Source organism: Phyllobates terribilis, unplaced genomic scaffold, assembly GCF_046119375.1.
Source record: "Phyllobates terribilis strain yellow unplaced genomic scaffold, ASM4611937v1 Scaffold_4__5_contigs__length_816908805, whole genome shotgun sequence".
NCBI lineage: Eukaryota > Metazoa > Chordata > Amphibia > Anura > Dendrobatidae > Phyllobates > Phyllobates terribilis.
This window is the reverse complement of record NW_027362764.1, coordinates 7,983,682-7,997,349: the sequence shown is the minus strand read 5'-3', so window position 1 is coordinate 7,997,349 and position 13,668 is coordinate 7,983,682. Positions and strand designations below refer to the sequence as shown.

The following is a 13,668-nucleotide window of genomic DNA, read 5'->3' as shown; positions in this document are numbered from 1 at the left end:
AGCTGTTATAGTGTCGGCCCCTGTATAAAGCTGTTATAGTGTCGGCCCTTGCATAAAGCTGTTATAGTGTCGGCTCCTGTATAAAGCTGTTATAGTGTCGGCCCTTGTATAAAGCTGTTATAGTGTCGGCTCCTGTATAAAGCTGTTATAGTGTCGGCCCCTGTATAAAGCCGTTATAGTGTCGGCCCCTGTATAAAGCTGTTATAGTGTCGGCTCCTGTATAAAGCTGTTATAGTGTCGGCTCCTGTATAAAGCTGTTATAGTGTCGGCTCCTGTATAAAGCTGTTATAGTGTCGGCCCCTGTATAAAGCTGTTATAGTGTCGGCTCCTGTATAAAGCTGTTATAGTGTCGGCCCCTGTATAAAGCTGTTATAGTGTCGACCTCTGTATAAAGCTGTTATAGTGTCGGCCCCTGTATAAAGCTGTTATAGTATCGGCTCCTGTATAAAGCTGTTATAGTGTCGGCTCCTGTATAAAGCTGTTATAGTGTCGGCCCCTGTATAAAGCTGTTATAGTGTCGGCCTCTGTATAAAGCCGTTATAGTGTCGGCCCCTGTATAAAGCTGTTATAGTGTCGCCCCTGTATAAAGCTGTTATAGTGTCGGCCCTTGTATAAAGCTGTTATAGTGTCGGCCCTTGTATAAAGCTGTTATAGTATCGGCTCCTGTATAAAGCTGTTATAGTGTCGCCCCTGTATAAAGCTGTTATAGTGTCGGCCCTTGTATAAAGCTGTTATAGTGTCGCCCCTGTATAAAGCTGTTATAGTATCGGCTCCTGTATAAAGCTGTTATAGTGTCGCCCCTGTATAAAGCTGTTATAGTATCGGCTCCTGTATAAAGCTGTTATAGTGTCGGTCCCTGTATGAAGCTGTTATAGTGTCGGCCCCTGTATAAAGCTGTTATAGTGTCGGCTCCTGTATAAAGCTGTTATATTGTCGGCCCCTGTATAAAGCTATTATAGTGTCGGCCCTTGTATAAAGCTGTTATAGTGTCGGCCCTGTATAAAGCTGTTATAGTGTCGGCCCCTGTATAAAGCTGTTATAGTGTCGGCCCCTGTATAAAGCTGTTATAGTGTTGGCCACTGTATAAAGCTGTTATAGTGTCGGCCCCTGTATAAAGCTGTTATAGTGTCGGCCCTGTATAAAGCTGTTATAGTGTCGGCCCCTTTATAAAGCTGTTATAGTGTCGGCCCCTGTGTAAAGCTGTTATAGTGTCGGCCCTGTATAAAGCTGTTATAGTGTCGGCCCCTTTATAAAGCTGTTATAGTGTCGGCCCCTGTATAAAGCCGTTATAGTGTCGGCCCTGTATAAAGCTGTTATAGTGTCGGCTCCTGTATAAAGCTGTTATAGTGTCGGCCCCTGTATAAAGCTGTTATAGTGTCGGCCCTGTATAAAGCTGTTATAGTGTCGGCCCTGTATAAAGCTGTTATAGTGTCGGCCCCTGTATAAAGCTGTTATAGTGTCGGCTCCTGTATAAAGCTGTTATAGTGTTGGCCACTGTATAAAGCTGTTATAGTGTCGGCCCCTGTATAAAGCTGTTATAGTGTCGGCCCCTTTATAAAGCCGTTATAGTGTCGGCCCCTGTGTAAAGCCGTTATAGTGTCGGCCCCTGTATAAAGCTGTTATAGTGTCGGCCTCTGTATGAAGCTGTTATAGTGTCGGCCCCTGTATAAAGCTGTTATAGTGTCGGCTCCTGTATAAAGCTGTTATAGTGTCGGCCCCTGTATAAAGCTGTTATAGTGTCGGCCCCTGTATAAAGCTGTTATAGTGTCGGCCCCTGTATAAAGCCGTTATAGTGTCGGCCCCTGTATAAAGCTGTTATAGTGTCGGCCCTGTATAAAGCTGTTATAGTGTCACCCCTGTATAAAGCTGTTATAGTGTCGGCCCTGTATAAAGCTGTTATAGTGTCGGCCCCTTTATAAAGCTGTTATAGTGTCGGCCCCTGTGTAAAGCCGTTATAGTGTCGGCCCCTGTATAAAGCTGTTATAGTGTCGGCCTCTGTATGAAGCTGTTATAGTGTCGGCCCCTGTATAAAGCTGTTATAGTGTCGGCCCCTGTATAAAGCTGTTATAGTGTCGGCCCCTGTATAAAGCTGTTATAGTGTCGGCTCCTGTATAAAGCTGTTATAGTGTCGGCCTCTGTATGAAGCCGTTATAGTGTCGGCCCCTGTATAAAGCTGTTATAGTGTCGGCCTCTGTATGAAGCCGTTATAGTGTCGGCCCCTGTATAAAGCTGTTATAGTGTCGGCCTCTGTATGAAGCCGTTATAGTGTCGGTCCCTGTATGAAGCTGTTATAGTGTCGGCCCCTGTATAAAGCTGTTATAGTGTCGGCCTCTGTATGAAGCTGTTATAGTGTCGGCCCCTGTATAAAGCCGTTATAGTGTCGGCCCCTGTATAAAGTTGTTATAGTGTCGGCCCCTGTATAAAGCTGTTATAGTGTCGGCCCCTGTATAAAGTTGTTATAGTGTCGGCTCCTGTATAAAGCTGTTATAGTGTCGGCCCCTGTATAAAGCCGTTATAGTGTCGGCCCCTGTATAAAGCTGTTATAGTGTCGGCCCCTGTATAAAGCTGTTATAGTGTCGGCTCCTGTATAAAGCTGTTATATTGTCGGCCCCTGTATAAAGCTATTATAGTGTCGGCCCTTGTATAAAGCTGTTATAGTGTCGGCCCCTGTATAAAGCTGTTATAGTGTCGGCCCCTGTATAAAGCTGTCATAGTGTCGGTCCCTGTATAAAGCTGTTATAGTGTCGGCTCCTGTATAAAGCCGTTGTAGTGTCGGCCCCTGTATAAAGCCGTTATAGTGTCGGCCCCTTTATAAAGCCGTTATAGTGTCGGCCCCTTTATAAAGCCGTTATAGTGTCGGCCCCTGTGTAAAGCCGTTATAGTGTCGGCCCCTGTATAAAGCTGTTATAGTGTCGGCCCTTGTATAAAGCTGTTATAGTGTCGGCCCCTGTATAAAGCTGTTATAGTGTCGGCCCTTGTATAAAGCTGTTATAGTGTCGGCTCCTGTATAAAGCCGTTATAGTGTCGGCCCCTTTATAAAGCCGTTATAGTGTCGGCCCCTGTGTAAAGCTGTCATAGTGTCGGTCCCTGTATAAAGCTGTTATAGTGTCGGCCCCTGTATAAAGCCGTTATAGTGTCGGCCCCTGTATAAAGCTGTTATAGTGTCGGCCCCTGTATAAAGCCGTTATAGTGTCGGCCCCTGTATAAAGCTGTTATAGTGTCGGCCCCTGTATAAAGCCGTTATAGTGTCGGCCCCTTTATAAAGCTGTTATAGTGTCGGCCCCTGTATAAAGCTGTCATAGTGTCGGTCCCTGTATAAAGCTGTTATAGTGTCGGCCCCTGTACAAAGCCGTTATAGTGTCGGCCCCTGTGTAAAGCTGTTATAGTGTCGGCCCCTGTATAAAGCCGTTATAGTGTCGGCCCCTTTATAAAGCTGTTATAGTGTCGGCCCCTGTATAAAGCTGTCATAGTGTCGGTCCCTGTATAAAGCTGTTATAGTGTCGGCTCCTGTATAAAGCTGTTATAGTGTCGGCCCCTGTACAAAGCCGTTATAGTGTCGGCCCCTGTATAAAGCTGTTGTAGTGTCGGCCCCTGTATAAAGCCGTTATAGTGTCGGCCCCTTTATAAAGCCGTTATAGTGTCGGCCCCTGTGTAAAGCTGTCATAGTGTCGGTCCCTGTATAAAGCTGTTATAGTGTCGGCCCCTGTATAAAGCTGTTATAGTGTCGGCCCCTGTATAAAGCTGTTATAGTGTCGGCCCCTGTATAAAGCCGTTATAGTGTCGGCCCCTGTATAAAGCTGTTATAGTGTCGGCCCCTTTATAAAGCTGTTATAGTGTCGGCCCCTGTATAAAGCTGTTATAGTGTCGGCCCCTGTATAAAGCCGTTATAGTGTCGGCCCCTGTATAAAGCCGTTATAGTGTCGGCCCCTTTATAAAGCTGTTATAGTGTCGGCCCCTGTATAAAGCTGTCATAGTGTCGGTCCCTGTATAAAGCTGTTATAGTGTCGGCCCCTGTATAAAGCCGTTATAGTGTCGGCCCCTGTATAAAGCTGTTATAGTTTCGGCCCCTGTATAAAGCTGTTATAGTGTCGGCTCCTGTATAAAGCTGTTATAGTGTCGGCCCCTGTATACAGCTGTTATAGTGTCGACCCCTGTATAAAGCCGTTATAGTGTCGGCCCCTGTATACAGCTGTTATAGTGTCGACCCCTGTATAAAGCCGTTATAGTGTCGGCCCCTGTATAAAGCCGTTATAGTGTCGGCCCCTGTATAAAGCTGTTATAGTGTCGGCCCCTGTATAAAGCTGTTATAGTGTCGGCCCCTGTATAAAGCTGTTATAGTGTCGGCCCCTGTATAAAGCCGTTATAGTGTCGGCTCCTGTATAAAGCTGTTATAGTGTCGGCCCCTGTATACAGCTGTTATAGTGTCGGCTCCTGTATAAAGCTGTTATAGTGTCGGCCCCTGTATACAGCTGTTATAGTGTCGGCCTCTGTATAAAGCCGTTATAGTGTCGCCCCTGTATACAGCTGTTATAGTGTCGGCCCCTGTATAAAGCTGTTATAGTGTCGGCCTCTGTATAAAGCTGTTATAGTGTCGGCCCCTGTATAAAGCTGTTATAGTGTCGGCCCCTGTATACAGCTGTTATAGTGTCGGCCTCTGTATAAAGCCGTTATAGTGTCGCCCCTGTATAAAGCTGTTATAGTGTCGGCCCCTGTATAAAGCTGTTATAGTGTCGGCCCCTGTATAAAGCTGTTATAGTGTCGGCCCCTGTATAAAGCTGTTATAGTGTCGGCCCCTGTATAAAGCTGTTATAGTGTCGGCCCCTGTATAAAGCTGTTATAGTGTCGCCCCTGTATAAAGCTGTTATAGTGTCGGCTCCTGTATAAAGCCGTTATAGTGTCGGCCCCTGTATAAAGCCGTTATAGTGTCGGTCCCTGTATAAAGCTGTTATAGTGTCGGCCCCTGTATAAAGCTGTTATAGTGTCGGCCCCTGTATAAAGCTGTTATAGTGTCGCCCCTGTATAAAGCTGTTATAGTGTCGGCTCCTGTATAAAGCCGTTATAGTGTCGGCCCCTGTATAAAGCCGTTATAGTGTCGGCCCCTGTATAAAGCTGTTATAGTGTCGGCTCCTGTATAAAGCCGTTATAGTGTCGGCCCCTGTATAAAGCCGTTATAGTGTCGGCCCCTGTATAAAGCTGTTATAGTGTCGCCCCTGTATAAAGCTGTTATAGTGTCGGCTCCTGTATAAAGCCGTTATAGTGTCGGCCCCTGTATAAAGCCGTTATAGTGTCGGTCCCTGTATAAAGCCGTTATAGTGTCGGCCCCTGTATAAAGCTGTTATAGTGTCGGCTCCTGTATAAAGTCGTTATAGTGTCGGCCCCTGTATAAAGCAGTTATAGTGTCGGCCCCTGTATAAAGCCGTTATAGTGTCGGCCCCTGTATAAAGCTGTTATAGTGTCGCCCCTGTATAAAGCTGTTATAGTGTCGGCCTCTGTATAAAGCTGTTATAGTGTCGGCCCTGTATAAAGCTGTTATAGTGTCGCCCCTGTATAAAGCTGTTATAGTGTCGGCCTCTGTATAAAGCTGTTATAGTGTCGGCCCCTTTGTAAAGCCGTTATAGTGTCGGCCCCTGTGTAAAGCTGTTATAGTGTCGGCCTCTGTATAAAGCTGTTATAGTGTCGGCCCCTTTATAAAGCCGTTATAGTGTCGGCCCTGTATAAAGCTGTTATAGTGTCGCCCCTGTATAAAGCTGTTATAGTGTCGGCCTCTGTATAAAGCTGTTATAGTGTCGCCCCTGTATAAAGCTGTTATAGTGTCGGCCCCTGTATAAAGCTGTTATAGTGTCGGCCCCTTTATAAAGCTGTTATAGTGTCGGCCTCTGTATAAAGCTGTTATAGTGTCGGCCCCTGTGTAAAGCCGTTATAGTGTCGGCTCCTGTATAAAGCTGTTATAGTGTCGGCCCCTGTATAAAGCTGTTATAGTGTCGCCCCTATATAAAGCTGTTATAGTGTCGGCCCCTGTATAAAGCTGTTATAGTGTCGGCCCCTTTATAAAGCTGTTATAGTGTCGGCCTCTGTATAAAGCTGTTATAGTGTCGGCTCCTGTATAAAGCCGTTATAGTGTCGGCTCCTGTATAAAGCTGTTATAGTGTCGGCCCCTGTATACAGCTGTTATAGTGTCGACCCCTGTATAAAGCCGTTATAGTGTCGGCCCCTGTATAAAGCCGTTATAGTGTCGGCCCCTGTATAAAGCTGTTATAGTCTCGGCCCCTGTATACAGCTATTATAGTGTCGGCCCCTGTATAAAGCTGTTATAGTGTCGGCCCCTGTATAAAGCTGTTATAGTGTCGGCCCCTGTATAAAGCCGTTATAGTGTCGGCTCCTGTATAAAGCCGTTATAGTCTCGGCCCCTGTATAAAGCTGTTATAGTCTCGGCCCCTGTATACAGCTGTTAGAGTGTCGGCCCCTGTATAAAGCTGTTATAGTCTCGGCCCCTGTATAAAGCTGTTATAGTCTCGGCCCCTGTATAAAGCTGTTATAGTGTCGGCCCCTGTATAAAGCTGTTATAGTCTCGGCCCCTGTATAAAGCTGTTATAGTCTCGGCCCCTGTATAAAGCTGTTATAGTGTCGGCCCTGTATAAAGCTGTTATAGTGTCGGCCCCTGTATAAAGCTGTTATAGTCTCGGCCCCTGTATAAAGCTGTTATAGTGTCGGCTCCTGTATAAAGCTGTTATAGTGTCGGCCCCTGTATAAAGCTGTTATAGTCTCGGCCCCTGTATAAAGCTGTTATAGTGTCGGCCCCTGTATAAAGCTGTTATAGTCTCGGCCCCTGTATAAAGCTGTTATAGTGTCGGCCCCTGTATAAAGCTGTTATAGTCTCGGCCCCTGTATAAAGCCGTTATAGTGTCGGCCCCTGTATAAAGCTGTTATAGTGTCGGCCCCTGTATAAAGCTGTTATAGTGTCGGCCCCTGTATAAAGCTGTTATAGTGTCGGCCCCTGTATAAAGCCGTTATAGTGTCGGCCCTGTATAAAGCTGTTATAGTGTCGGCCCCTGTATAAAGCTGTTATAGTGTCGCCTCCTGTATAAAGCTGTTATAGTGTCGGCCCCTGTATAAAGCCGTTATAGTGTCGGCTCCTGTATAAAGCTGTTATAGTCTCGGCCCCTGTATAAAGCCTTTATAGTGTCGGCCCCTGTATAAAGCCGTTATAGTGTCGGCCCCTGTATAAAGCTGTTATAGTCTCGGCCCCTGTATAAAGCTGTTATAGTGTCGCTCCTGTATAAAGCTGTTATAGTGTCGGCCCCTGTATAAAGCTGTTATAGTGTCGGCCCCTGTATACAGCTGTTATAGTGTCGGCCCCTGTATAAAGCCGTTATAGTGTCGGCCCCTGTATAAAGCTGTTATAGTCTCGGCCCCTGTATAAAGCTGTTATAGTGTCGGCCCCTGTATAAAGCCGTTATAGTGTCGGCCCCTGTATAAAGCTGTTATAGTGTCGGCCCCTGTATAAAGCTGTTATAGTCTCGGCCCCTGTATAAAGCCGTTATAGTGTCGGCCCCTGTATAAAGCTGTTATAGTCTCGGCCCCTGTATAAAGCTGTTATAGTGTCGGCCCCTGTATAAAGCTGTTATAGTCTCGGCCCCTGTATAAAGCTGTTATAGTGTCGGCCCCTGTATAAAGCTGTTATAGTGTCGGCCCCTGTATAAAGCTGTTATAGTGTCGGCCCCTGTATAAAGCTGTTATAGTGTCGGTCCCTGTATAAAGCTGTTATAGTGTCGCCTCCTGTATAAAGCTGTTATAGTGTCGGCCCCTGTATAAAGCTGTTATAGTGTCGGCCCCTGTATAAAGCTGTTATAGTGTCGGCCCCTGTATAAAGCTGTTATAGTCTCGGCCCCTGTATAAAGCTGTTATAGTGTCGCCTCCTGTATAAAGCTGTTATAGTGTCGGCCCCTGTATAAAGCCGTTATAGTGTCGGCCCCTGTATAAAGCTGTTATAGTCTCGGCCCCTGTATAAAGCTGTTATAGTGTCGGCCCCTGTATAAAGCTGTTATAGTGTCGGCCCCTGTATAAAGCTGTTATAGTCTCGGCCCCTGTATAAAGCTGTTATAGTGTTGGCCCTGTATAAAGCTGTTATAGTCTCGGCCCCTGTATAAAGCTGTTATAGTGTCGGCCCCTGTATAAAGCTGTTATAGTCTCGGCCCCTGTATACAGCTGTTATAGTGTCGGCCCCTGTATAAAGCTGTTATAGTGTCGGCTCCTGTATAAAGCTGTTATAGTGTCGGCTCCTGTATAAAGCTGTTATAGTCTCGGCCCCTGTATAAAGCTGTTATAGTGTCGGCCCCTGTATAAAGCTGTTATAGTGTCGGCCCCTGTATAAAGCTGTTATAGTGTCGGCCCCTGTATAAAGCTGTTATAGTGTCGGCCCCTGTATAAAGCTGTTATAGTGTCGGCTCCTGTATAAAGCTGTTATAGTGTCGGCCCCTGTATAAAGCTGTTATAGTCTCGGCCCCTGTATAAAGCTGTTATAGTGTCGGCTCCTGTATAAAGCTGTTATAGTGTCGGCCCCTGTATAAAGCTGTTATAGTGTCGGCTCCTGTATAAAGCTGTTATAGTCTCGGCCCCTGTATACAGCTGTTATAGTGTCGGCCCCTGTATAAAGCTGTTATAGTGTCGGCCCCTGTATAAAGCTGTTATAGTGTCGGCCCCTGTATAAAGCTGTTATAGTGTCGACCTCTGTATAAAGCCGTTATAGTGTCGGCCCCTGTATAAAGCCGTTATAGTCTCGGCCCCTGTATACAGCTGTTATAGTGTCGGCCCCTGTATAAAGCCGTTATAGTGTCGGCCCCTGTATAAAGCTGTTATAGTGTCGGCCCCTGTATAAAGCTGTTATAGTGTCGGCCCCTGTATAAAGCCGTTATAGTCTCGGCCCCTGTATAAAGCCGTTATAGTGTCGGCCCCTGTATAAAGCTGTTATAGTGTCGGCCCCTGTATAAAGCTGTTATAGTGTCGGCCCTGTATAAAGCTGTTATAGTGTCGGCCCCTGTATAAAGCTGTTATAGTGTCGGCCCCTGTATAAAGCTGTTATAGTGTCGGCTCCTGTATAAAGCTGTTATAGTGTCGGCTCCTGTATAAAGCCGTTATAGTGTCGGCCCCTGTATAAAGCTGTTATAGTGTCGGCCCCTGTATACAGCTGTTATAGTGTCGGCCCCTGTATAAAGCTGTTATAGTGTCGGCCATCTCTACCTCTTGTGGTCGGTATTCCGCAGTCTCTGCTCTGACTGTAGAGAATCCTTTCCTGTTTAGCTGCAGGAATCTCCTTTCTTCCCCTGTAATGAGCCTCCTGGTCCTTAGTGTGGTCTATAGAAGGAATAAGTCCTGTGCCGTCCTCTGTACTGACCCCACATATATTATACATGTAATGAGATCCCCTCTGAGGCCTCCTTCCTGTGTAATATAGGAGAGGACTCCATCCCGTGTAATATAGGAGAGGCCTCCATCCCGTGTAATATAGGAGAGGCCTCCATCCCGTGTAATGTAGGAGAGGCCTCCATCCTGTGTAATATAGGAGAGGCCTCCATCCCGTATAATATAGGAGAGGCCTCCATCCCGTGTAATATAGGAGAGGCCTCCGTCCTGTGTAATATAGGAGAGGCCTCCGTCCTGTGTAATATAGGAGAGGCCTCCATCCCGTATAATATAGGAGAGGCCTCCATCCCGTGTAATATAGGAGAGGCCTCCATCCTGTGTAATATAGGAGAGGCCTTCATCCCGTGTAATGTAGGAGAGGCCTCCATCCCGTGTAATATAGGAGAGGCCTCCATCCTGTGTAATGTAGGAGAGGCCTCCATCCCGTGTAATGTAGGAGAGGCCTCCATCCCGTGTAATATAGGAGAGGCCTCCATCCTGTGTAATATAGGAGAGGCCTCCATCCCGTGTAATATAGGAGAGGCCTCCATCCCGTGTAATATAGGAGAGGCCTCCATCCTGTGTAATATAGGAGAGGCCTCCATCCCGTGTAATGTATGAGAGGCCTCCATCCCGTGTAATGTAGGAGAGGCCTCCATCCCGTGTAATGTAGGAGAGGCCTCCATCCCGTGTAATATAGGAGAGGCCTCCATCCTGTGTAATATAGGAGAGGCCTCCATCCCGTGTAATATAGGAGAGGCCTCCATCCCGTGTAATATAGGAGAGGCCTCCATCCCGTGTAATGTAGGAGAGGCCTCCATCCCGTGTAATGTAGGAGAGGCCTCCATCCCGTGTAATGTAGGAGAGGCCTCCATCCCGTATAATATAGGAGAGGCCTCCATCCTGTGTAATATAGGAGAGGCCTCCTTCCTGTGTAATATAGGAGAGGCCTCCATCCCGTGTAATGTAGGAGAGGCCTACATCCTGTGTAATGTAGGAGAGGCCTCCATCCTGTGTAATGTAGGAGAGGCCTCCATCCTGTGTAATGTAGGAGAGGCCTCCATCCTGTGTAATATAGGAGAGGCCTCCATCCCGTGTAATGTAGGAGAGGCCTCCATCCTGTGTAATATAGGAGAGGCCTCCATCCTGTGTAATATAGGAGAGGCCTCCATCCTGTGTAATATAGGAGAGGCCTCCATCCCGTGTAATATAGGAGAGGCCTCCATCCTGTGTAATGTAGGAGAGGCCTCCATCCTGTGTAATATAGGAGAGGCCTCCATCCCGTGTAATGTAGGAGAGGCCTCCATCCTGTGTAATATAGGAGAGGCCTCCATCCTGTGTAATATAGGAGAGGCCTCCATCCTGTGTAATATAGGAGAGGCCTCCATCCCGTGTAATATAGGAGAGGCCTCCATCCTGTGTAATGTAGGAGAGGCCTCCATCCCGTGTAATATAGGAGAGGCCTCCATCCCGTGTAATGTAGGAGAGGCCTCCATCCTGTGTAATGTAGGAGAGGCCTCCATCCTGTGTAATATAGGAGAGGCCTCCATCCCGTATAATATAGGAGAGGCCTCCATCCTGTGTAATGTAGGAGAGGCCTCCATCCTGTGTAATGTAGGAGAGGCCTCCATCCCGTGTAATATAGGAGAGGCCTCCATCCTGTGTAATATAGGAGAGGCCTCCATCCCGTGTAATGTAGGAGAGGCCTCCATCCCGTGTAATGTAGGAGAGACCTCCATCCCGTGTAATATAGTAGAGACCTCCATCCCGTGTAATAATCTAATTGCCGCCTTTGAACTGACTAACTTCTGAATATCTTTTTTAAAATGTGGATCCCACAACTGGATTCCTCACCAGTGTATATATGTATATGTATATGTGTACTGTGTGTATATATGTATGTGTATGTATATATGTGTATGTGTACTGTGTGTATATATGTATATGAGTATATGTGTGTGTATACACAGTGGGGAAAATAAGTATTTGATTTTGCAGTTTTCCCACCTATAAAGAATGGAGCGGTCGGTAATTTTTATCGCAGGTCACTTCACCTGTGAGACAGAATCTTAGAAAATATCCAGAAAATGACATTGTAGGATTTCTACATAATTAATTTGCATTTTATTGCATGAAATAAGTATTTGATACAATAGAAAAACAGAACTTAATATTTGTCCAGAAACCTTTGTTACAATTACAGAGGTCAGATGTTTCCTGTAGTTCTTGACTAGGTTTGCACACACTGCAGCAGGGATTTTGGCCCCCTCCTCCATACAGATCTTCACCAGGTTTGCACACACTGCAGCAGGGATTTTGGCCCCCTCCTCCATACAGATCTTCACCAGGTTTGCACACACTGCAGCAGGGATTTTGGCCCCCTCCTCCATACAGATCTTCACCAGGTTTGCACACACTGCAGCAGGGATTTTGGCCCCCTCCTCCATACAGATCTTCTCCAGATCTTTCAGGTTTCGGGGCTGTCGCTGGGCAACTGTGAGTTTCAGCTCCCTCCAAAACTGTTCTATTGGGCTCAGATCTGGAGACTTGCTAGGCCACTCCAGGACCTTGAAATGCTTCTTATGGAGCCACTCCTTAGTAGCCCTGGCAGTGTGTTTTGGGTCATTGTCATGCTGGAAGATCCAGCCACAACCCAACTTCTATGCTCTTACTGAGGGAAGGAGGTTGTTGGCCAAAATCTCACAATAAATAACTCCATCCACCCATCCTCCCTTCAATACAGTGCAGTGGTCCTGTCCTCTTTGCAGAAAAGCACCCCCAAAGTATGATGTTTCCCCCACCATGCTTCATGGTTGGGACGGTTTTCTTTAGGTTGTACTCATTCTTCTTCTTCCTCCAAATATGGCGAGTGGAGTTGATACCAAAAAAAGTTCTATTTTGGTCTCATCTGACCAGATGACCTTCTCCCATGCCTACCCTGATGGTCATTGCCGAACTTCAAATGGGCCTGGACATGTGCTGGCGTGAGCAGGGGATCCTTGCGTGTCCTGCAGGATTTTAATCCATGACGGCATAGTGGGTTACTAATGGTAATGTTTGAGACAGTGGTCCCAGCTCTCTTCAAGGCATTGACCAGGTCCTCCCGTGTAGATCTGGACTGATTTTTGACCTGTCTCAGAATCGTTACCCCCCTGAGGCGAGATCTTGCTGGTTGGTTGGTTGGTCGGTGATCAAATACTTATTTCATGCAATAAAATGCAAATGATTTAAATCCTACAATGTGATTTTCTGGATTATTCTTAGATTCTGTCTCTCACAGGTGAAGTGACCGACGAGAACAATCACAGATCTCTCCATTCTCTGTAGGTGGGAAAACTGCAAAATCAAATACTTATTTTCCCCACTGTATACGAGTGTGTACATGTGTATATATATATGTGTGTGTGTATATAAATATATGTATATAGATGTATGTATATACACACAAGCACAGCATATAAGTAGTGACACACATATATACACACACCTATAGTGGAGGGATCATGCTGTGGCCGGTGACCCGTAGACCGGCGGAGGGCTGTGGGATCACGTGTCGGGTTAGTTGCCCCATCCCCAGTTCAGTTGCCCCGCACTCACCACGCCGTGCACCAGGAACTCAAACAGTTTGCTCTTAGTTGCCCTGCGGGCTCCTCCGGCAGCATCGTCCGCTGCCATCCCCACAGTGTCACCCACTGGGAAGAAGTTGGGAAAGTTGTGTCTTGTGGGGTCTGCCCTCCGCCACTTCAGCGTCCTCTGCCCCGCGCGCTCCTTCTCGATGCCTCTCACCCACTTTCTGTCCTCACCCCCTGGCCGGGCTTTGTGTACCCCAGTATTAATCAGTCTCCCGCTCACTCTCCCAGGTCGTGCTGGGGGTCTCTCAGGGCTGCGCTGAGGGCCCACTCTCCACCCTCCAGCTGCTGAATTCCTTCCACTGATAAGCCAGGAATAGCTGCAGCCCCTGGAGTGGAGGCTGGAGTCCCAGCTGTCTCTGCCTGTCTGACTGCAGCTGTCTCTGCCTGTCTGCTCCCGAGCTGTCTCCTGTGTCCGCCATTGTGTATCCCCCTCCTCACACAGGGCAGAATATCCAGATCTTCCCAGGACACAGAGGCCACAACTTCCCAGACAATCGGGGGGAGTCTGGGCTTAATGTCCCTGACATCCCCCCACCCAATTTACATACAGCACCCTGATATCCCCCTCCTCAATGTACCGTACACATAAAATACCACCCTGATATTTCCTCACCCAGTATATATATACAGTGGGTGA

At 47.0% G+C, this 13,668-nt stretch overlaps 1 protein-coding gene across 1 annotated transcript in view; it reads right to left on the bottom strand.

Moving 5' to 3' along the window:
* The window catches only part of LOC141264797 (SWI/SNF-related matrix-associated actin-dependent regulator of chromatin subfamily D member 3-like), a 71,170-nt gene extending 57,708 nt beyond the window's left edge, over positions 1-13,462 (bottom strand). The window contains exon 1 of the mRNA XM_073677110.1: positions 12,997-13,462. Coding sequence (XP_073533211.1) covers positions 12,997-13,074 — 78 coding nt within the window. The 5' untranslated portion in view covers positions 13,075-13,462. The remainder of the gene's footprint in view (positions 1-12,996) is intronic.
* Positions 13,463-13,668: the final 206 nt, after the last annotated feature.